This window comes from Callorhinus ursinus, unplaced genomic scaffold, assembly GCF_003265705.2.
Source record: "Callorhinus ursinus isolate GAN/ISIS: 27379988/994484 unplaced genomic scaffold, GSC_fseal_2.0 scaffold6, whole genome shotgun sequence".
NCBI lineage: Eukaryota > Metazoa > Chordata > Mammalia > Carnivora > Otariidae > Callorhinus > Callorhinus ursinus.
This window is the reverse complement of record NW_027397068.1, coordinates 35,409,900-35,434,520: the sequence shown is the minus strand read 5'-3', so window position 1 is coordinate 35,434,520 and position 24,621 is coordinate 35,409,900. Positions and strand designations below refer to the sequence as shown.

The 24,621-nt window shown below is 36.6% G+C and overlaps 2 protein-coding genes across 2 annotated transcripts in view; one reads left to right on the top strand and one right to left on the bottom strand.

Moving 5' to 3' along the window:
* The first annotated feature begins 1,379 nt into the window (after positions 1-1,379).
* FAM162B (family with sequence similarity 162 member B) lies at positions 1,380-10,126 on the top strand. Its single transcript, XM_025859457.2, has 4 exons — positions 1,380-1,791; positions 1,931-2,042; positions 5,506-5,614; positions 8,991-10,126. The coding sequence occupies exons 1-4, from the start codon at positions 1,611-1,613 to the stop codon at positions 9,087-9,089; spliced, it is 501 nt and encodes a 166-aa protein (XP_025715242.1). The 5' UTR covers positions 1,380-1,610; the 3' UTR covers positions 9,090-10,126.
* Positions 10,127-19,924: 9,798 nt separating this feature from the next.
* KPNA5 (karyopherin subunit alpha 5) overlaps positions 19,925-24,621 on the bottom strand; it is a 52,871-nt gene continuing 48,174 nt past the window's right edge. Inside the window, exon 14 of the mRNA XM_025864741.2 lies at positions 19,925-23,402. Within this exon, the coding sequence (XP_025720526.1) occupies positions 23,215-23,402 (188 nt within the window). The 3' untranslated portion in view covers positions 19,925-23,214. The remainder of the gene's footprint in view (positions 23,403-24,621) is intronic.

The following is a 24,621-nucleotide window of genomic DNA, read 5'->3' as shown; positions in this document are numbered from 1 at the left end:
ATTTATTCACTTAACAAATACTTATTAAGGATCTACTACATGCCAAAATTTTCAGCTACATCCTAAGCATATAGTGTTAAATAAAACATAACCCTTAACCTTCCGGGAGGGCATAGCTTCCTACAATTCGCTCCATGAGATTTCACAAGTTAAAATGCCCTTGTGTTTTGGGACTAGTGAAACAAAAGATGTGAAAGGAAGAAATGATAACATCTTTTGAAATGTTACTACGGGCCAGGCACAGTTCCCTAGCCAAGCTTTCTAAATAGCTTCCCCACTCCACCCCTGCTTACTTTTTTTTTCATCCTGTGTTTTGTTTCTTCATCTACTGGTTTCCACTTAACATTGTTCAAGCAACTATCCCCGGCTCTGGGAAGTAGCCGGCAGACAGTACCGTTTTTTGTAGTCATTGCATGAATGAGGTTGAGAGGTAGGAATACTTTTACAAATGAGACCAAGACTGATCACGTAAATGGTTTGCTTATGATTGTGAGACTCTTAAGGCACAAATCAGGGGCTTCAACCTTTGTATGAAGGCAAAGCCTGTGTTCTTTCTACAACCACTCCTTTGAATGCATATTTCTGTACCGACTCTCCTCTTTCATTAAGCACGGTTATGTGAAAAACACTTGGAGGTTCAGGGATCTTGCCTTCAAGAGCCTGACAGTCTGTTTAGGAAGAAAAGAAGTATCTGGAGATCCAACTAAAAGTGTAAGGCAGTGTCTGGCTCTGGAAGGAACCTCAGAGACAATAACAGGAGGAGGCTGAGCAAGGCCTGGTGCTGGGTCCTGAAGAGCACCCTTACCTGGCTGGGGTCTGTTGCCCGAGAATAGGAGTAAGCAGAGTAAGTAAAATCCTTCAGAGTAGACGGCTTTCCTACAAGCCCTTTCCCTGAGTCCCTGTTTCCATTTAGATGCCAGAGAAGAGCAGATCCCCCACCCCCTTTTTTGCAGAGGGAAAATGGAGGAAGGTAGAAGAAAGGCTCATTTTGAAGAACATTTGGAGAGTTTGTGGTCTTAGGAAGAAATGAAGAGATGGAGAAAAACAAATTGCAGCAACTGAGGTTGTTTTGCCTAGGAAAGAGAAAAAGTATGGGAGTGGAGGGCAGGATGAGGAGCCAACTTCAAAATCTCTCTTCATGCGGGAATTCAGAGTTTGTTGCATGTCCTCACACTTACTTGGAAAACATCTGGCGTATCTTGCCCTTGAAGGACTGTTGGTTCTTTCTGGAGGAGAGGGTTTAGATTTACTCTCTTGACACCAAACAGTGGAACCAAAGGGTGAAGGCCTAATGGAAACGCGTTTCTACTAGACACAAAGAAATGCGTTTAAAGGGAGCTGCAGTCTCAGGAGGTGGTGAATCTGCTCCGAGAGTTTTCCAGCAGAGACAGGTCTCCCCCTGGGCCCCGCCCGCCAATGAATCGGCCCCCAGGGTCGTGGCACCCGGGTCCAGGGTCTCAGGCCGGGGGCGGGGACCGGGAGCGAGCGTGCACGTGCCCGAGGCTCCAGCTGCGCGTCCCGGGCTCCCCTGGGAGCGCCGCGGGGCGGAGCGGGCCGGGGACGGCGGCAGAGCTCCGCCGGTGGCTGGAAGCGCGGGAACAAGGCGCAGCATGTTCGCGGCTGTCGGGGGCTTCGGGGGCCTCCGGCGCATCCGCCTGGGGCGCATCTTACGCTGGGCCCCGGGAGCGCACGGAGAAGCCGCGCCCCGGCCCATCGCGCCTCTGCGGCCTCGGGGTCTGCCCCGCTACTGCAGCGGCCGGGCGGCCAGCGGCTCTGAGCACCAAGGTCCAGGTGAGGCCGGGCTGGGAACGACCTGAGAGGGAGGGGGTGCGGAGCGGCGGGCGAGGAGCCGGGGCTGGGGTGAGGGAAGGAGTAGAGGCGTGAGTGCGCTCTGAGCCACTGTGCCGTCGGTCAGTCGGTTCCTCCGCAGCAGGAAAGGTCCACCGGGTCCCCGCCGAATACAAGCCTTCGCAATTCGATAAGAAAATCCTGCTGTGGACCGGGCGTTTCAAAGCGATGGAGGACATCCCGCCTCGGATCCCGTAAGTGTGGCCTGTGCGGTGGCCAGGTTTCGTGCGCGTGGGGGGTGCGCGGTCGATGCACGTCTCGACCGCCGCGCGCCCTGGAAAGAAGGCGGCCGCAGCGCTTCACAGCACTTACCACCTTAAGGAATGTACCTCCCCAGCCTCCCCCTAGTGCGGTTCAACGTCAAATGCCTTGACTGAACAGTGGGCACCTAAGCTTACAAGGAGATTGGTGAAGTTGAGCGAAACCCCAGAAGTTCAGTGGGCACTTCCACCATCGCCCAGATACCAGCCCCAGGGAGCTCAGAGCCGCAAGGCAGCGGAGCGCTCAGGCCACACGGAAGGCATGGTCCGCGCGTGCACCTCGGGTGCCTGCGGGCTCCCCAGAGAGGGAGAGGGGCTCTGCCCGGGGAGCAGCTCCCTGCTCCACCCAACGAAGGCTCGTGGCTCCTGGGAGGACTAAAGAGCCTCTGGGAGGAAGCCGCACCCACACGACCTCCTATTCTGGGGCGGGAGAAGCCTGGTGTACCTGATTCTGCAGCCCACCAAGTGCCGGGTTTACTCGGGCTAGGACCCTCGGAGCGTCAGCGTCGCTGGCCTCTTCACCATCCCAAAACCGAGATAGAGACTCGCTTAAATGATAAAACTCAAGCTGACAACCTCACCCCAAGGGTAAATTTAACCTGTAAAAACCATCTTTCTACAATTTCAGTTTATGCAAGCCCAAAATACTTCCCAGCATTTTTTACAAGGGAGTGGATTAAAAAAAGGGAATGAAGGAAACTAACAATAAAACCAATCTACTACTTTTTAAGCTGATCTTTAAAAAAAATGAGACTAGAACTAATATCAAATAAGGATTTCAGATGTCATGTACATAATTTTTATACAATGTAATCAATGCCTAGTAGAATGAATAACGGAAACTAGGCCTACATCTTGTTCTGCACATATTACCTACACTTTTTAAAATTAAAATTTAAAGTTACATTTGTTTACATTGAAGTATATTTGACACACAATGTTACATTAGTTTCAGCTGTACTTGTCTACACTTTTATTACTTTGTAATTTACTAGTTACCAAAAGCATATCAAATAAATGGAAAAAAACATGTGATGGGAAATGTTCGGTCAATAATGAATTCTCAAACATTTTATCTCTTTCTTGGATCAAATTATTTAATGAGGAAAGGACATGGAATTTGAAATAACACAGAATTTGAAATCTGTATTCAGCATTTATTCAACCACAGAGACACTTTTTAATATTATAAAACAAATACTGTTTTCTTTGAGATCTGTAGACTCTGAACTACAGACTTAGCCCAAAGCAGAAATTACCCTCAGAAAAGCTAAAATACCATCCCTAATTTTTTGGAATTTTGAGTTTTAGTGCTATAACAGAGTAATCAATACTTCAGTAATAAATAAAAATAAATAAACTGATAACTAAAAAAAAAGAAGGTAAAGAACCTGCAGTATTGTAAATTAATGCTTGTCAAGAGACAGTAGGCCCAATATTGCATTAATATAGCTCTATGTGTGAAGAGACCCATTTTATAGAAATAATTTAATTTCCCCAGGATCGCAGTCAAAAGAAATGTTATAAACAGGAGAATTTAACTTCAAATAAGATGTCTAAGAAAGGAATTATAGTTTGGCATTGGAAATATTAAAGTATTTGAATATTTTTCATTGTGTTGTTTTCTATAATTTTTTATGTTTTTATTATTTACTTGAGAGAGAGCAAAGAGGGGGGAGGGTCAGAGGGAAAAGCAGACTCCCCGCTGAGCAGGGAGTCCGATGTGGGACTTGATTCCGGGACTCCAGGATCATGACCTGAACCGAAGGCAGTTGCTTAACCAACTGAGCCACCCAGCCACCCTGTTTTCTATAATTTTTTAAAGTATTGCTGTTGAAGAGGGATATGCCTCCCAAACTAAGTTTTAGACTTACAATGTGAACAGCTTTCACTTAGTATGCTCTTAATGGACATGTAATTAACAAGTGACCTATAATCTTTGTATCATACACTAATGATATTTAATAATAATGCTTTTTCTTGTTTTTTCAGCACAAACCTAATTTGGTATAGCAGATCAAAGCCAGATGGATGGGTAAAAAAGATCATATCTTCTAGGCTCCATCTGGAACAAAAGTCAGCAACAAGTATAATCTAATAAAGTCTTCATATTCACCTGTTTGCAACTAACATCTTAAAACGTACATTAACCGGTCTCAAATTTAAGGAAAACAGGCTAGATATTGGCTTGCTGTGCTCTTTAAACTGGTGGAAAAGTTAAAGAAAAAGTTTTTCATTTTTAAAAGAAATTGTAACTTGTTTTTCTGAAATTTTTTTTCAATGTAACTACATTCTATTTAAACTTGACATTAGATAAGAAAGAATACTGCTGCATACATTCTCAAGAATCATTCTTTAATCATGTGTATCTATAAACTACCACTTCGTATTATTGCAAATTGTTAAAGTTTATTTCAGTATAAAAGGCCTACAGACATGATTAGGTTTGTAACCCTGCTTTGTTAAGTAGCATTGCTAAAATCTTAAACAACTTGCTTGTAACTTTATATTAATAAATAAGTCTCCCCAGTATTCAAGGAAGTATATAAAATTTCAGAATAATAAGAAAACGAAGGTGACTTTGTCTTTTTCTTCGACAAATCATTGTAATTTTGATCACTTATCTTGAAAACCTCATGCAAAAGCCACAAAGGAAACACCTTTTCTCTAATAGTGGTCCCCACAGAATGGGGATAAGATGAGAGGGGGCAAGAAGGGATCGGGAGCCCAGTGAGAAAACAAAATGAGGAAAACGAATTTTAAAAAACAACGTGTTTAAAACTAAAAAGGAGGGGTGGCTGGGTAGCTCAGTCAGTTAAGGGCCCAACTCTTGGTTTCAGCTCAGGTCATGATCTCAGGGTCATGAGATAGAGCCCTCCTCGGGCTCCAGGCTCAGCGCATAGTCCGCTTGAGATTCTCTCTCACTCTCCCTCTGCCCCTCTCTCCCACCACCATGCTCTCTCACTCTCTCAAAATAAATAAATAAAATCTTAAAAAAAAAAAACTAAACTAAAAATGAAGCCCACTTAATAACAGAAGGGCCAAATGAACACGAGTCATAGACATATATAGACTTAAATTTTTACCTTTACCCTGATCTGTGACAAAAAAAATGATGGAGAGTCAGGCCATAATTTCTAGTAGTTATATTTTGAGCAGTTAGAAACTAAATATACTACACTGTAGTTTCATGGTGACTAACATTAATTAAGACCTAAATATACCTGTTAATTTGAAATTGGTAACATAATGGACTAGCCTCTGGATGTCTTCCGCATCTGCAGTTGGCATTCAGGGAAATTTGGGGAATATTTACATAACAAATGATTGTCTATCATGCCAGTGAGAAAAAAGCAGATTGCTTCAATTAATTAACAGAATACACATCTTGGTTTAGGCCAGAAATGATAGATGCTGCAAGAAACAAGGCTCGGGTGAAAGCTTGTTACATAATGATTGGACTCACCATTATCGCCTGTTTTGCAGTGATAGCATCTGCCAAAAAGGTGAGTATCTCTTTAAAATAAAGCTGGAATGGTGAACTTTAAGAAACATTATGACCTTTGTTCTCAATTTGGGAATTATTGCTGTGTTTTCAGTGTAAGCACAATTTCAACTTAGACACCTTGAGCCACCCATAAATATCTATCCTCCTGGAAACAATTTCTTTCATGAAAATTTGAGTCCACAAATGTAAACTACATGGGCAGACAGGAGGAACAAAAGTTTGTTTCCATTTATAAGATGAAAACAAAAACAGGACAGTTCATAGCCTGGTTAAAATCTGCACAAGAAGTTTGTTGTGTGAAAGTTACCCAGACTAGATTGTTCCCCAAGCCATGAACTCAATCAGAGCTGTCGTATAGAATCACGAAATCATCAGAAATGGCAAACATTGGAAGCGATCAAGGCCAACTTGTTTGTCTATATCCTGTATGTGAGCCCTTTCCTTGTCATCTCCAGTACGTGGTTTCTAGAGACAAACTAAGAGCTGATTACTCTAATTGTGTTTTTTGCTTCCCCAAATCCTTTCATCTGCTGATCAGTTTTTACCATGAAGAGCAGCCCCACAAATATTGGGAGACATCTAACACCTCCCCACGAGTCTTCTCTGATCCAGTCTTAATTTCCCTATCCCTTACAACTTCCCTCTATTTTGAGCTCTCCTCTGAACACACTGCAGTTTATCAGTGTCCCTCTTCATTGTGGCATTTGCAACTGAACCCGTCAGAGCACCACTGTAACTTACTTGTTCGTGAACTGCATCCTAGAAGCGCAGCCAGAGTTGGAACTAGTTTTGGCAGCCGCATCACACAGAAGAGTTTGCTTGGGTCCGTACTTCTTCACTCTCTGGGCGTGTGTAGCCAATTACCATTCTCCCTCTTGTATTTGAGCATTTGAGCCCACGCATTCACATAGGGACCGAGGCTGTAAGCTTACTGATGTCATGTACGTATCCATTCATTTCTATTAGCGTGGCAGAGAACGTGTGCTTTGAAATGATTCTCATCAAAGGAGAAATTTCTTAAATATTTCTTAAATATTCAAACATAGAAATAAAGAAATTTGGTCATCTCTTGTTTATAACCTACTCTAGATAAAATGACTGTCCACCAAGGTGATGATTCTCTAGCTCCTAAATGACAGACTAGAGCCTGATATTGTCTGGACCCTCCTTGTTTTATATCTTCTCTTTGTTCATTATGTGCTCCATCCACACTAGTTCTATTTTTTTTTTTGCTTTAAAATATTTTATTGGAATCCTTTTGATAAAAACAAGTATTTATGTTAAAGAAGTCTAATTGGTCTAAAAATACTTAAGCATCTCAAAATTTCTGGGCAATTTCTTTCCTCCAGTAAGTTGACAGCTGCTCACACAGGGTAATAAAGGAAAGCTAGCTGGAAGCTCCTAGGATATGCCCAACACCAGATAGGAGATATCCTCTGTGTTAACAAAACCCGTAGTAGCCAGGGAGAAAGGACGCAGCTCTTCACTTCTCATCACAGCCTGTAGGTTCAAGTGGTAGGAGCCATTACGTAGGCATCACAGACATCTCTCCACAGCATTTCTCCCAGAGGGCGAATTCCAAACTTCAGCCCTTTAGCTACCTAGGCTTCCTTCTTTCCCCTGGCCTTGCCATAGGTGGCTTATTCTCACTCCAGTCAGAGACCTTCCCTGACCACCCCCTCTAAAATGGCCTTGCCCAAGTGCTATTTTATCATCTTCCCAGCTGCTCACGAGTAAGCCATTATACATCAGCAAATCCTCGACTCCACTTTAAAATATACCTACCATTGGACCACTCCTCACCATCTCTCCTGATATCACCCTGGTCTGACATAACCAACATCTGTTGCCTAATGGATTGCAATATCTTCTAGTGGGTCTCACAGTCTCCCTCTTGCTTCTGTCCAATTCTTTTGTTTTAAATAATCAACGCATATACTTTAACTGAGACTGTGATAAACGGAGGTGGAGAAAAGGTTAGCAATTTGAGATATATTTGGGGAGGTAGAAAGGGTAGAACTTTGAAGTAAATTTGATGTGGGAAGAGGAAAGAAAATGGAAAAAAGAAACCAAAAAGCCTGGGTTTTTTACTTCAGTAACTAGGTGGGTGGTACCACCATTTGTGGAGATGTGTAAAGCTGGGGAGAGAACTGGTAGGCACGACAGGCAAAATACACTCAGTCCCATACTGTGGATATATTAAGTGTGAGGGGCAGATTAGGCATTCAACAGTATCTATTAATTTTTTTTATTCTGCTAAGGACTGTGTACACTCTTCAGTCTAAGGACCTATATTCAGCTTCCCTCACTTCTGAAAAGTCTAAGCTGTCGTAACTTCAAATAGGGCCCCTTCACCCATTCTGTCTATTCTTTCCACCTACTATGCATGTGTGCTGGAACTTCTAATTAGATTCTCCATGTCTCTTAACTTTTTTTTCTATTTTTGGTATCTATATCTCTGTACTGCACTTAGATCATGCCCTCAGACCTATTTTCTAGCTAGAGGTTTTTCTTTTTTTAAAGATTTTATTTATTTGAGAGACAGAGAGAGAGAGAGCACAAGAAGGGTGAGGGGCAGAGGGAGAAGCCGACTCCCCACTGAGTGGGGAAATGGATGTGGGGCTCAATCCTGCGACTCCAGGATCATGACCTGGGCGGAAGGTGGACACTTAACTGACTGAGCCACCCAGGCATCCCTCTAGCTAGAGTTTTTACATCCCATTTATGATGCTGATCATCTTATCTTTTCAGAGGTGATTCCTGCCCTCCCACCCCAGATAAATGCCTAGTTTCCTTGCCAGTTCCTTGGGCTGGTAAGAGGAATTCTAGTCATTTCAGTGGAGTACCTGATACTTCCAACCCCAGATCCAAACTCTGGACTCACCTTTTGGGGGTAGAGATTAAACTCCCAGCTCACAGCTGTTAAAACCAATATTTTCCCCTAATGCCCCCTGCCTGAAACCATTCCTTCCCAACCTGGCCTCAGTCCTTCTTATTACCCACCAATTCTTGCCTTTTGAGTTCTTTCCATTTCAGATACCTGAGGATTCCCCTTTCTTGATTTTGAACATAACCATTTGAAAATATTTTTGTTATTTTTTTTAATCCAAAAAATATGTCTTTGTGAGCCAAGAGAGCCAGGGCAGATTTCTGATGTCAGTTGTCCTATTGACTAGAAGTCTCACAACTTACAAAATTTTTTTTCTATACCAAAGGATCATTTTTCTTGGATACTATTTGTGACAGATGTTTTAAGTTACTTTTCTCCTTTTCACAGAGTTATCTCCTATGTATGTCTATCTGAAACACAAATCCTTTCCAGAGAGTCACAACGCTTTGCTTTGTTTTTTGTTTTTTATTTTTTTATCTTTAAGGCTGCAGAACGACATGAATCCTTAACGAGTTGGAACCTGGCAAAGAAAGCTAAGTGGCGTGAAGAAGCTGCATTGGCTGCACAGGCTAAGGCCAAATGAAATTCTAAGTGACACAGTGTTAATCAGAGGATCATTATTATTATCAAAAACAATAAAAGATAGGTAAAATAGAATATTTAACAAAATAATTGCCATGCTTTTATTTGGTAAAGAGAAGCACAGAGTCTTTTTATTTTTACTTTTTAGTAAAATCTTACTGAAGTGGAACTGTATTCAGAAAAGTGCACGGAAGTGTATATAGCTTGATACATATTTACATAGTGAACACACCTGCATAACCACCTCCCAGGTCAAGATGCGGAACACCAGTAACATCTCAGAAATCTTTCTGCTTTCTGTCATTCATTACCCTCCAAGGTAATCATTGCTGTGTTTTGTCACCATAGGTTAGTTTTGCTTGTTTTTGAACTTTATGTAAATAGAATTACACAATATGCATTTGTGAGGATGGATTCTTATACTCAAAATTATGTTGTGAGATCCATCCACAAATTTTGTGTAGCATGAGTTTGTTCATTTTTATTTTGTTATAGTATTCCATTGTATGAATATGAGTCAGTTTATCTGGGTATTTGTTCCAGTTTTTGGCCAAGACAGATAATTATAAAATGAGCACTCTGTGTATGTCATTCACTAAGCATTCTTTAAAATCTAAACTAATTTTCAACCAAAGTACCACTATATTTGGGTAGGACTCTTACATTGATTGAGAGGAATGTAAAACTATCAACTTCAGATTTTGTTAAGTTAAATATATTTGTTAAGCTTCCTAGGGTAACAGGAAAATATGAACTCTCAAACAAGTAGAGATTAAAAAAAAATAGATGACTGACTTTAGTCAAAAGGCAAAAAAGGGGGAAGGGAAAGAAAAAGAGAATAGAAAAAAGAGAAACAGGACAAAATAACATGGTCAAAATGAATCCAGATATACGGGTAGTCAAAATAAAGGGCACTACAAAACAACAGAATACTGTATAGACTGTTAGGAGAGCTAAGATTTATAGAATAAAAAATGGGAATTTTGTCAATGGAGAAATGAAACCAAATGGACACCTAGCTTCAATACATTAACTTTGCTAAAGCTGGTTGATTCATCAATGGAGAATTAAACCAGACTATCAGTCGGGTATTTTATCTCTTAAGGCAGAATTGTCTTATGGCCAATTAGTTAGGCTTTAAAAAGATTTGAAGGGAAAATGCTTATGGCAAAGATGTTTACAGAAAAATTACCTATAACAGAGATCGGGAGCAGGACTTCTGTTGTTAGTCCTCTTTTGTTTGAGTCACATCATTTTATTAACCAATCTGTTCCCTGTCACCTATTTTAACAGTAAATCCCTAGACCAAAGGTTTTGTGCTCTTTCATTCTATAAACTGACTGCTTTTTTGGATGATGGCCATTCTCTAGTGCACTGTACAGAAGATTTCACCATGAAAAGTTGTGATTGAACCTTCAATCTTATCACACTTTCATCTTGGCATTATAGGGCTGCTATGTCTTCAGCTCTCAGCAGCAAAATCCATTGTTCCCACCGTAACAACTAAAAAAGAAAACATTTTCAGTTAGGTTTCAACTGGTTGTGTTTTATTTAAATTCAGTCATCACATAAGCTGAAAATAAAATTTGTAATAACTATTATTCTGTTTTTTTAACGCATAAATATACAAATTCTCACTTGAATTTGAAAAATGTTATACTAATTCTAAATTTGTATGCACAAAGTAACGTAGCATCTAAATACATAAAAAACAGTCAGAACTACAAGGAAAAAATGGACAAGCCCACCATTGTTTTGGGAAATTAACACATCTCTCTTAGAAACTGACAAATTCCACTGACTAGTAAATATATAAAAGATGTGAATCAATTAATAATACACATTCTTTTTTAGCATGCATGGAACTTTCACTAAAACAGCACATACTAAACCATAAAGCACATTTCATCAACTTTTGAACTTCGTGCAGTCATATCACAACTTAGACATTAATAGGATGATGTTTTTATTCACTTATTTATTGTCATAAGGTTTTTAAAGTGTGATTTTCCAAATGACTCATAGGTCAAAGAGTAAATCATAATAGAAATTTAAAAATGCTTAGAACTGAATATTAAGAAAAAGCTATATATCAAAACTTGTGGAATGTACCTGAAGTGGTAATTCAAAGTAAATTGTTAGCCTCAATATGCTTTTCTTAGAAAAGAAAGGTTTATAACAAATGTATTAAACATCCCTAGAAATTCAAAAAAGAAATATAGAACAAATCCAAAGGGAATAAAGGATTGGAAATTACAAAATTAAGAGCAGGAATTAACGAAGTAAATAAAAACATAGAATATAGAGGGTTGATATAACTGAATTTGGCAGAGTCTTCAAGATAAAAGATAAAAAGTATAAAAAGCAGTTTAGAAATGATAAAAGGGATGAAAGCCAAGGTACAACAGAGATTTTAAAAAGAACGTTATGAATTGGTATGCCATCTTCTGCTCTGGCCAAAATGGAGTAATAGGGATAAGATATACTCTCTTGCCTGAAACAACTAAAAATTGGGACAAAAACATGAAACAACAATTTCCAGACATTGGGCATCTAGCAATGAAGGGCACTGATCTGTGAAATAGAGAAAATAAGTTAGTTGGGCCTGGTAATTGCTCCACTTTACTGCCTAAAGAGTTTCAAGACTACATGGCATAGACGGGAAACCTGGGTAGAAACTAGAAGTCTCTCAGAGTTGAGGAAAAGAGTCAGGAGGCCAGGGAAGATAAGACAATTAGATTTCACAGGCTAGGGAACCAAAGTAAGAGAGCTGAACAGAGAGCTCTAGAGATCTGCAGCTGAGTGTTGATGACCACAAGTGACCACTACACATGGTCATGTAAAGAACCACATGAAAGAACAAGGTGAAACAATTTTTGGAGCTCACACATGGCCAAGAATAGTTTGAGTTCCACCAGCCAAATTAGAAACTCTCATGTTTGACAGAGAAGCAGAGTACTTAGAATGGTATTACCTCAGTAGTAAAATAAAGGCTGTTCTGTGCCTGCCTTACAAAGTTTAAAAGCAAAAAAAAAAAAAAAAGTTTAAAAGCAAGACTGTAAAGTATCAAATTGTCTTCAAGTAACTTCATTGTGTCCCATAACAAAGCTTAAGAATAGATGTAGGAAACCCAATATCTAATAGCCAACAAAGTCACATTCACAATGCCTGGTATCCAATAAAAAATTACCAGACATGAAAAGAATATAGCAAAATGGAAAATACAAACCATAATGAAGAAAAAGAATAAAAAGAAACAGACCAGATGATAGAATCAGCAGATAAGGACAACATAACAGCTATAATCATACTTGCTGTGTTCAATAGAGTACAGAAAAGCTTGAGTATAAGAAACATGGGAGATATGAAACAGACCCAAGGAGAACTGCTAAAGATGAAATATACAAAGTCTGACATGAAAAATACACTAATAGAATTAAGAATAAACTAGACACAACAGAAGACAAAAGTAGTGAGTTTAAAGACCTAATTACCCCATCCTCCAGCCAGCTCCCCTCCAGCAACCCTGTTTGTTTCTTATAGTTAAGAGTCTCTTATGGTTTGCCTCCCTCTCTGTTTTTATTTTTCCTTCCCTTCCTCTATGCTCATGTTTTGTTTCTTAAATTCCATAAATGAGTGAAATAATATGGTATTTGTCTTTCTCTGACTGATTTATTTTGCTTAGCATAATACTCTCTAGTTCTAACCACATTGTTGCAAATGGCAAGATTTCATACTTTTTAATGGCTGAGTAATATTCCATTTGTCTTTATTCTTTCATCTCTCGATGGACATCTGGGCTCTTTTCATACTTTGGCTATTGTGGACATTGCTGCTATAAACATTGGGGTGCATGTGCCCCTTTGAATCACTATTTTTGTATCCTTTGGATAAATACCCAGTAGTGCAATTGCTGGGTGATAGGATAGTTCTATTTTTAACTTTTTGAGGAAACTCCATACTGTTTTCCAGAATGGCTGTACCAGTTTGCATTTCCACCAACAGTGTGAAAGGGTTCCTCTTTTCCCATATCCTCACCAACATCTGTTGTTTCCTGAGTTGTTAATTTTAGCCACTCAGAAGGGCACTTGATGTGATGAGCACTGGGTGTTGTTACATGCAACTGATGAATCACTAAATTCTACCCCTGAAACAATACACTATGTTAACTAAATTGAATTTAAATTAAAAAAAAAAGATAAAGCAATGAAAACTACCCAAACGCATAAAGAAAAAGAAATGAAAAAAGCATCAGTAAGCTGTATGACTATTTTGAGAAGCCTAGTATAAGTGAAATTGGAATTGAAAAACTATTTGAAGATGTAATGGTTGAAATGTTTCCAAAATTGATGAAAAGTATAAACTTATAGACCCAAGAAGCTCAGCTACCTGCAAGAACAAGAAACATGAGAAAAGACAAACCAGGACACATCATAACCAAATTGCTTAAAATCAGTGATGAAGAAAAAAATTTAAAAGCAGCCAAAGAAAAAGTTAACATTACTTACAAAGGAAAAAAGATAAGAATGATAGAAAAATTGTTGTCAGAGAAAGGCAGGCCAGAAGACAGTGGAGCAACATCTTAAAAGAACAAAATACATCTAGAATTCTATACCCAATGGAATTGCCTGGGTGACTTAGTTGGTTACACATATCTGACTCTTGATTTCAGCTCAGGTCATGGGCTGTGGAACCTGCTTAAGATTTTTTCTCTTCCGGGGTGCCTGGGTGGCTCAGTCAGTTAAACGTCTGCCTTCAGCTCAGGTCATGATCCCAGGGTCCTGGAACCGAGTCCCACATCAGGCTCCCTGTTCAGTGGAGAGCCTGTTTCTCGCTCTGCCTACTTGTGCTCTCTCTCTGTCAAATAAATAAATAAATAAAATCTTAAAAAAAAAAAAGATTTTCTCTCTCCCTCTCCCTCTGCACCCCCCCTCCCTCTCTTAAAAAAAAAAAATCTTTCAAAAATGAAGGTGAAGTTAAGACTTACTCAGGCATACAAAGGGTGATGGAATTCACCATCAGCAAACAGAATACAAAAATATTAAAAGTCCTTCATATAGAAGGAAAATGATACCAGATGGAAATCTACATCTACACAAAGAATTGAAGAGCACTAGAAATGGTAACTATGGGGGCAAATATAAAAACTTTATAATTTTTAAACCTCTTTTAAAATAATAGACTAAAGTAAAAATTTATGACTAAACCATGAACGTATTATGGGATTTATAACATATAGAGAAGTAAAATGTATGAAAACAATAGGACAGAGGCAGAGAAGGAGAAAATGGAAGTATATTTAAGTTGCTTATACCAGTATTGTCAAATAGAAAAATAATGCCACATATGAAATTTATAATTTTCTAATAGCCATGTTAAAAAGTAAAAAATAATCAGTAAAATTAACTTTAATGGAACTTAATCTAAAATGGCCAAAACAGCATTTTAGCGAGTATTCATAATATAAACATTATTAACAACATATTTTGCATTTTTTCCTTCTTAAATTTTTGAGATCCAATGTAGATTTTATATCTCAGTTCAAAGGCTAAATTTTGATCAGAAATACTTGGTCTATATTTAGACTTCATAAAATGTATAGTAAAAAGAAAAAAAAGATTCCCTTACCCAAATTGTTCCAAATATACTTAGGTTTTCTAATAACCAAGTAAAGTTATCAGTTTTTATTTTTAACTTGATTAAAATAATATTAAAAGTTTAATTTCTCAATGGTACTAGTGACATTTCAAGCACTCAAAAGTGCAATGTGATATGTGATATGCTTCCATATTACTTAAGAGTAGTCAAAATTAAAGATGCCTATTTTATAGCCTAAAGCAACCAAGAGAAAATGAAAAACAAATATAGATTTATAGCTAATAGTCAAAAAGGAGATGAAATGGAACCCTAAAAAATAATTAATCCAAAACTAGGTAGAAAAAGAAAAAGCAGACCAAAAAAAAAAAAAAGTACAAAAAGCCTGATGGTAGATCTAAACTAAATTAAATCAATAATCATGATAATTGTTAATGATTTATAAACACTCCAGTTAAAATGCAGATATTATCAGAATAAAAAAGCAAGACCTCTTTGTTGCCTACAAGAAATCTTTATAAAGGAGGAAATTAATTAAAAGTTTTTACTTTTTAGTTGGAAAAGATATACCATGCAACACAAAAGTAAGTAGGAGTAGCTATAGTAATATCAAAGTAGATTTTAGAACAAAGAATATTATCAAACATAAAGAGGGTTATTTGATAAAGGGGACAACTCATGATAACCAACATGTGGAAACAACCCAAATGTCCATCAACCAATGAATGGATAAATAAAATGTGTTATATCCATACAATGGAATATTAGTAATAAAAAGGAATGAAATATTGATATATGCTACAACATGGACAAACATTGAAAACATTACACTAAATGAAAGAAGTGAGTCTCAAAATAAGATGTTCTACAATTGATTGTGGTGATAGTTACACATCTGTATGAATATAGAAACCACTGAAACCACTGAATTGTGTAAGTGGATAAATGGTATGGTAGGTAAGTAAATATCTCAATTAAAAAAATTTTTTTTAAAGCAGAATGTCCTTGATACCTGAACAGGGAAAATTTAATGTAAAAAGATTAGTAATGAGGGATTGACTACTAGAGGTAAAGAGAAGTCAGGTAAATAACAGAAGCAGTTGTAGGGAACAACATCTATGTCCAAGGAAGGAATGACCTTGGAATAGGGCCCTCTCCTCCAAGGCTAAGATTCAGACCTCGTTGGTATGTAGCATTCCTGGATGGCAGCTAGGTTCTTTGGGTGTCTCAGGCTGAGGCTGGCAAACAGAAAACTGTCCACTGAGGTGCCAACAAAACTCACCAGGAAGTTGCTCTCAGGGGTGCTGGAGGAACTCCCTAGAATGTTTGCTTGCAAGGTGCTACTTAATTTCACTGAGAAGTTGCCCACTGGGGTGCCTGCAAGGCTCATTGCAAGTCTGCTGGAGCACCAGTGAAACGAGCTGGGCAACTACCTACTGGGTGCTTGTGCAACTTGCTAGAAAACCAGATGGAGGGGCGGGGCATCTGGGTGGCTCAGATGGTTATGCATCTGCCTTCAGATCAGGTCATGATCCCTGGGTCCTGGGATCGAAGCCCCGCATCGGGCTCCCTGCTTAGTGAGGAGTCTGCTTCTCACTCTCCCTCTACTGTTTCCCCTGCTTATGCTCTCTTACTCTGTCAAATAAATAAATAAAATCTAAAAAAAAAAAAAAAACAAGAAAACAAGATGGGTCACTGGGGTGACTCTCCAGTGAGCTGCCCATAAGAGTGCCACTGACCTTGCTGGAAGCTGATTGGAGGTGCCAATGAAACTTACCAGGAAGCTGCCTGCAGAAGTACCACTGCAACCACACTGGAGGTGAACCCCGGAAGACTTCTGCACAGTGGCTGAGCATCACAGGAGCAAAAACTAAGGAAAGCACACTTGGAAGAGGCCAGGACACTTCTTCCTCCTTCAATGTCTCTCCAGTGCCTTCTACTGACAAAGCTTAACATCATGCCACTTGGCAAAGGAGAAATGTTTACAAGGTCCAGTACCAATATCACAAAGTAGGTTGAGGAAGGGTACATTTGGAGCTTAAAAGCAATAAAATGGTAAATGACATACTGGGTATATCTTAAAACAGGTTCAATACTGGAAAGTCTATTTTTCAACATATTAACAATGGAAACCATATGCTTATTCGTGATGCAGAAAAAACACTGGCTGAATTTCAACTCCATTCGAGTTAAAAACAGATCAAAAACCTTACACTAGGAATAAGAATACTTTTTAAAGCTGATAAAAACTATCTACAAAAAAACCAGTCAATTCTCATTACTCATGGGAGTTATTGTATAAAGTTGCTGCAAACACTGAATTAGCAAGTACTAAATCATTATTACTCCTTAGGGTAATACAGGGTTAGATTTCTGAGAGCCTCTGGTAGCATTTTTAACTAAATACCTAATCTGTTCTATGTGTGTTTCTGCTTAAAGACTATATATATGATTCATTAACACTGAACTCATAGCCTACAGAACTGTAACTCATACCTAAACAAAACCTAGCTAACATAATGTGTTTTTTGTTAAGACGCATCACTGTTTTCTTGTACTTAGGAACACTAGACAGCACTTCAGCATACTTGGAGGCCATTTTAAACAGAAAAAAAAGGGGGCAAGAAACATGGCACTAACTAAATAGATCAAGAAAGGATAGTTGTTTATAGTATGAAAGCTGAAATAAGAAGCAGAGCATTGTTTTGTTCAACCTCAGCTGGGAACATGTGCCCTGGGTGACTCAATTTTTTCACCACTCTACACAATGTCCACAAATAACCTTGAAAATGCCCTGAATATTGATTTTGGGTAGGCAAATTTGATAATAAAGAATCTGCAAAAAGCAAGAGAAACTACACCGACTACATCATATTTTGTGGTGCAACATTAAAGATGTTAAAAAAAATAAGTTTAAAATGCCTGCTACTATTACTTCTAATCAATATTGTACTAGAGATCCTACATAATAAGAAAAAGAAACAAGGATTTGAAATGAATGCCATTATTCAGTTACTATTGTCTACAGACACCCCAAATCATCTATAAATTGGAATTAATTTAGCAAGGTTGTTAGACATGATTAATATATAAAATTCAATTACATTTCTACACCCCAGCAGCAAGTTGGAAAATTTTAGGTAACAAAAGATAATTGTTTTACAACAATGAAAAACATAAAGGTCCTACCTTGTAGTAAACTTTAAAAACGTGAATGATCTTTGTAAAGAAAACTACAAAAAATTTTTTTTGAAAGACAGTAAGGAAGCTCTAAGTAAATGGTAAGCTATAACTTGTTCATGGATAGAGTTAGTATCATTAAGATGTTAATTCCTCCAAAATTATCCTCTAGATTTTCATCCAAAAACCCTATGGGGCTCTTAACTGAATTTGAGAAGTTAATTCTTTATGTGAAAATGCAAAGAGCTATGACAATCCTGAAGAAGAACAAAACAGAAGACTTACCTTATCAGATAATCATGATGTAGTCACAAAATGAATACTATACAGCAAAGAAAATGAACCACAGACATATGCATCAATGTGAATGCATCTCAAAAGATGTTAACATTGAGCTAAAAAAATAATGAAATGTGTAAAATATCCCATTTTATACATTTCCAAAACAGGGAAGGGAAACTATTTTAGGGATACCTAAACATGAGATAAAACAATGAGGAAAAGCATAGGAATTATTAACATAATCCAGAGTAATGATTACAAAGGACTGATAATTTAAGTTGGGTGGTGAATATGTAAGCGTTCATTTTGTTATTCAAACTATCTTCTTTCACATTATTCTCTTTGTGTATATTTTATAATAAAACAATTTAAAAGATGGAATGATCAGAAAATAGTGTCATGTCAAAACCCTAAATAAAGTGTATTAAATTTTGTCATGCTATTTTAGATTTTAAAAACATGTTAACCATAACTGAAAAAGAACAAGAGAGATCCCTCAAAAGTAGCCTGTAAGTTTAAAGCATTCAATTTTTAAGTAACAGGAACCTTTGGGCATTACACGTCAAATTCCCTCAACTGCCAACTGTCTCCAAATTAAAATGGTTATGCATTAACTACTGAGCATTCCAAGTTGTTTATTTCATGGGGTTGCCCCCCAATCAACATTTTGGTTCTGGTGGTGATTTACTGCCAGTGCAATTATTTCAAAATTCTATTTCATAACAGAATGGAAAACTAAAATGTTAAAGTGCTATTGATAATGATATGATGTATGTTTCCTAAAACGTAAGCTACTGAAACAAAAACTGTTTCATGTGCTAAAAGGGGGAATCATGTGCTCACTGAATTTAGTCAACTCTTCCATATGAAAGGAAATTAAAGAACTCTTAATCATAGGAAACAAACAGGGTTGCTGGAGGGGAGGGAGTTGGAGGGATGGGGTAACTGGGTGATGGACATTAAGGAGGGCAGTGATGTAATGAGCATTGGGTATTATATATAAGACTGATGAATCATAGGTCTGTACCTCTGAAACCAATAATATATGTTAATTGAATTTAAATAAAAAGTGTTTAAAAGTTAAAAAAAAAGAACATATATAAAATTGAGCAAACACATCATTAAAGGATGTACTTAGGAATTTCTGGAAAGGGAATGCCACTGCATATTTAAGTCTTTTGATTGACCTGTACATTGTATCTTCATACATTTTCAGGAATTCATTTGTCACTAGAATTGCAGACTGCCTTATTGAGAGTAAGGTACCCTAAAAATAACAGATCCAATTACTTTCACTACTGATTAACATAGTTTCAAATACTGAAGGAAAAGCCAGGCAAAGCAAAAAATAAAAGAAACAGAAGAAAACAAAAATATTAGGCTAGGGAGGCTTAGGCTTGGCTATAGTGTGGACCATGTATCCCAGAGTTCATTAATAAGTTAAATCGGACATTCCCTCTGATTTCTATTTATCAGGTTTAAAACTCTACCCCTTAAATAAATGCATTATATTGCATTAAAATAACAGAAAAGGAAAAAATAATCTCAAAACATGTGAATGTCTGCTAATTGCCAAAGCTTGAAATACAAAGACAAATTTGATATATAGCAGAATATATAAGTTCTAAAATAAAAGCGACAAACTGCTTTATCGGATATGCTACAAACAACAATCTCACTGGTTTTAGAAAGTGATGGAATTATAATCAATGAGGGCATCTGTTTTTGTTCCATTAGGAATACACCATCCTGAGAACAAATGAAACAGACACATTTATATAAATGCAATTGTAAAATAGTATTTTATTATTTTTAATATAGTGCTGTAACATTTCATAATATTGCATACTGCTCAAATGTTGGTTTAGTTAGGCAAGAATATCCTTCCCTCATCCCACTCCCCAATCCAGAATTTAAAGATACATCATCCTTGTAGAGCCCTACCATATTGGCTCCTAATGTCACATTTCATAAAACAGTAATGCTATGAACTAAAATGAGTAAAGGTTAACAATTACTTTGATTTCACAGTTTCACAAAGCAGCCAGTAGATTGTTGAATTCAGAACAGCAACAAAAATTCACTAAGACTTTGTATTAGAGTTACCTTTTCCATAATGCTCCTTCTTAAGAAAAAAATATGAGGCAAAGGTAATGCTTCTTTTAGTCCTTTATTCAATAAATCAACCTTTACCTCGCAAATAAGTTTTACAGTTACCAAATGATGTTATTTCTGTGCCAGCAGATTTTTTATGTGTGTGTGTGGTTTGTTTTTTGTGGTTTTTTTTTTTTTTGCTTTCTTGTTCTGGTGCTACCAGTTAAGTGAACAAAATGACACTAAAAATTAAGTTCTAGCAACACCTTTCCAAAATAAAACTTCTTAAAGAAAACCAGGCTAGTGAGTCAAGTACTTACAAATATAAAACAAGCATAATTGCATAGATTAACTAGTACAAATTCAAATTCAGACAAAATAAAACAATGAATTTAAATAAATGTAAAAGGCTCTTTCAAGTGTTTTCCTTTTTGCATTAATGTTGCATGCGTTTCCCCTTTACAAGATGTTTTAATTTTTTTTTTTTTTTGGCACAGTTTCTCTTGAATTTAAATATATCTTATTAGGAAAGCAAGATTAAAAAAAGAAATTTTTTTCCATAAGGGTAAGTGAAGATTAATGAAAATATATTTTGGAGCATTTTAAATATTTTATTTGAAAAGAGTAGTCATATATAAAAAAAATTTTAGTAACAAAGTATTTGCTAGTCTTGGTTCAATGAAGTCATCATCATCATGTCCATAGTTGGTCCCAACTATTAGACAGAAACTCCCTCTTGCATTCAAATCTAATCAAATTAATTACCCAAATAACAAATCTAAGAAATTAAATATAATTCTAAATTTAGATGCTTAAAATATAGTCATACTCTGTATTTAGAGATATAAGGTTTGTTTTACTGGCAAAATTTAAAAATTATCCCCTCAAAAATCATTTTATATGTGTGTGGATATATACACACATATATATTATTTTTCCTTCTATAAGAACCATTTTGTTTGAAAGACTTGGCTTAGATATTTATTAATGTGACTACAGGGTCCTCAAAATAAAAGCAGGCACAGCTGGTTAGTTTATGAATTATGCTGCATTATCAAGTTCGATTAGAAAGAGTGGAATACCCTGTCACCTGATACTTAGAACCATCTGTACCACAAAAAAATGTTCATCTCATAAAGTCACCATCAATTTGGTAATCTTTGATATAACTACCCTGTTCTTTTGACTATACGTAATGCAAAAGAAAAACTTTTTAGACTAAACTTTATAACTTCCACTACAATAAAATGGGCACAGATACAATCCTCTACTTAACAATATATAAAAGAAGTTTGGCAGATACAGTCACATTATGGACACCATTTAAACCTGTATTTTATAGCTATAGGTTTTAAGTGTCTTGCCAAAAGCATAATTTCATGATACATAATTTACAAAGTGTCATACTATTTAAAAGTACTCCTATATACAATTTCTTCTTGTAACATGCCTCTGATTTCCAGCAGAAACATTATAAATGCTATCATAAATGAAATCTTTCTTTACAGAATAGACTATGAATCATATCAAAAATGCTTTAGTTCCCATCTTAAAACAGTTGTAAATAAGTATTTTAGGTATATAATTGGAAGTGTAAATAGCCTGCATATAACTATAAAGGAAAAGACTGGGTTCAACAGTACCATATCTGCTTAGAAAGCTCTACCAAGTACAGCACTGTGAGAATAACAGACAACATTTACATATGTATCTATAAATAAATATATATATACTTTTTCTATTGAGACTTTTTTTAAAAGCTTCATGGTTTGAAGAGGTTTTTGCTGTTAATACGTAACAGACATACATTATATTGACCAATCTGATACAAATGTAATTTAATACACTGATTTACAAGCAGCAGTATGGCCCTCCAAGTAGTATGAAAAATGAAAAAAAAATTCCTAATATATAGATTTGAACTATATTAAAGAATCCTTAGCAATTTTCATTAGTGTCATCCTTTAGTGTCCAAACATGAAGAGCATTTAATAAAATTTAACACATAACAAGGTGATTTCTTCCGGATAATTTTGTCAAAGTACCTAAATTTATTATTACACAAAAAGTGAAACTTTTCAATTACTGCTCTGAAAAAAATCAGAGAAAGATTTACAGTATTATTTTTGCTATGCAGCACTACTTTAGATTCATGATGGCATCTCTATCATGATGCTTTTTAAAATGAAGAGTGAAAAAATAATAAAACACTATTTCAAAAATGGTAGCATATTTGGTCAAAATACAAAATATACTAATATAATAGCATTTACATGTTAAAAACAAATATTTAAATGTTGTGTAATCATTCTAATGTGTTCAACATGAAGAACAGCTTTTCTCTTCACAATTGCCACATTTTAATTGATTATCAGTACAACACTTACATGTTTTATAAATAAATTTTACAGGTTTTCTGTTGTAATTTTTTTTTTTGCAAAGTATAACCTACAGCACAGTGATTTATAATTTAAGGTAATAGATATTTTCACATTCTAATTTAGCTTTTACACTATTTCATGCTTCTGAAGCTTTTTTGTTTTTGCTTCAAGATAGAGGTAGATTTAGTAGATTGGGCGTGTCAGACTTACTGCCAAAATGCAATTATCAGCTGTACTGCTATTGTGCAGTTTCCAAGATGCTAGAAAAAATTCAGAACCATTATATGTAATACTTTACCTAAAGTTCTCCTTTTCAAGCTTAAGTTACTAAATAATTTCATATGTATTTAATTGCTCAGTTACAAAAAACAGACAAGACAATAAAAACACAAATATAGGTACACCAAAATAACAACAAAACTATAATGAAAGATTGCATCTGAATGGAAACTTTTTTGTTTTGCTTTTTAAAAGTGCATGGACTTTTTCTTTTCTGTTCTAAGTAAAAACACATCAAACATTCCTACTGACATTGTAACAAAGAAGGTATCTCTGAAACTATCCTTTGTAGCCATTAATTATTCCCCCACCAAGTTAAAGTTGAAACCCTTCCATTGGTGCTTCCTGCTGCTGAAACACGAACTGTTGCTGACTTTCATCCACCTGAGGTACAATGCTGGGGTCATCTTCCTCTACACCAAAGTAATGTTCAATCAGATCAAAAGCCTTTTGATAAATTTCCTGATTTTCATGGCTTTGCAGAAATTCAATTTTATCCAGACCTGTTATATATATATATATATATGAAGAAAATTGTTACTCAAGTTTCATCAGATATTTGAACCAAAATAATGAATCAATAACATCTGTCAGTTCATCAGCAATGGGGTTGTTATTCTTATCTAATTTTTGCATATACTGATAGCCAACACCACTTATGTCTTAAACTTCAAGAATGACAGCATAAGGCAGTGTGGTATGAGGAAGTAGCACAGGCCTGGGAATAAAAAGATCACAGGGGTGCCTGGGTGGCTCAGTCATTAAACGTCTGCCTACGGCTCAGGTCATTATCCCAGGGTCCTGGGATCGAGCCCCGCATCCGGCTCCCTGCTCGGCGGGAGGCCTGCTTCTCCCTCTCCCTCTCCCACTCCCCCTGCTTGGGTTCCTGCTTTCGCTATCTCTCTCTGTCAAATAAATAAATAAAATCTTTAAAAAAAAAAAAAAAGATCACAGACTCCACCTTGCTAGCTGTGTCATTTTGCCCAAATAAGTTTGGTTTCTCTATACATTAGTTTCTCAATTTTAAAATGACAGTTTTAGAGTATGTAACTCCAAAGGTCCTTTCTAGAGTTATTATGCTATTTATAAAAAGCACAAAAAGGATAAGCATCAAAATAAACACAAATGAAGAAACTAAAAGGTGAGCAAACTAACACACACACACATTCTCTCAGAGAAAGAGCCAGAGGAGATCAATATGGAATGAGTACTATTTACAAATCCATGTAGCTACTGTATATATACCAAAAGTACAAACTATAAGTGAAACTGAAAAAGCCTATTTTTGCAAAATAAGCAAAATCTAGAGCACTCTATTTTATTGCTTACAAGAAGAAAAATCTACACTAAGTCTGGGTGATGCTGAATATATTTTTCATTTAATTACAGGTAAACCTCTTCAGTTATATCATTGCAGAACAGTACTGGAAGTACCAGCCAGAGCAACTAGGCAATAAAAAGAAGTAAAAGCCATCTAACTCAAAAAGGAAGAAGTAAAACTATCACCATTTGCAGATGACATGGTATTATATATAGAAAATCCTAAAGACTCCACCAAAAAACTTAAAACTAATCAATGAATTCAGTAAAGTAGCAGTATACAAAATCAGTACAAAAATTTACTGCATTTCTAAACAACCATAACAAACTATCAGAAAGAGAAATTAAAAAATAATCCCACTTACAAGTGCATCAAAAAGAATAAAATACCTAGGAATACAT

Bases quoted from the DNA above. Each gene is read 5' to 3' on its own strand.
- FAM162B (XM_025859457.2), top strand. From the start codon at position 1,611: ATGTTCGCGGCTGTCGGGGGCTTCGGGGGCCTCCGGCGCATCCGCCTG. The intron at 1,792-1,930 runs GTGAGGCCGGGC...GTTCCTCCGCAG, and splicing joins CTCTGAGCACCAAGGTCCAG to CAGGAAAGGTCCACCGGGTC. The intron at 2,043-5,505 runs GTAAGTGTGGCC...ATCTTGGTTTAG, and splicing joins GACATCCCGCCTCGGATCCC to GCCAGAAATGATAGATGCTG.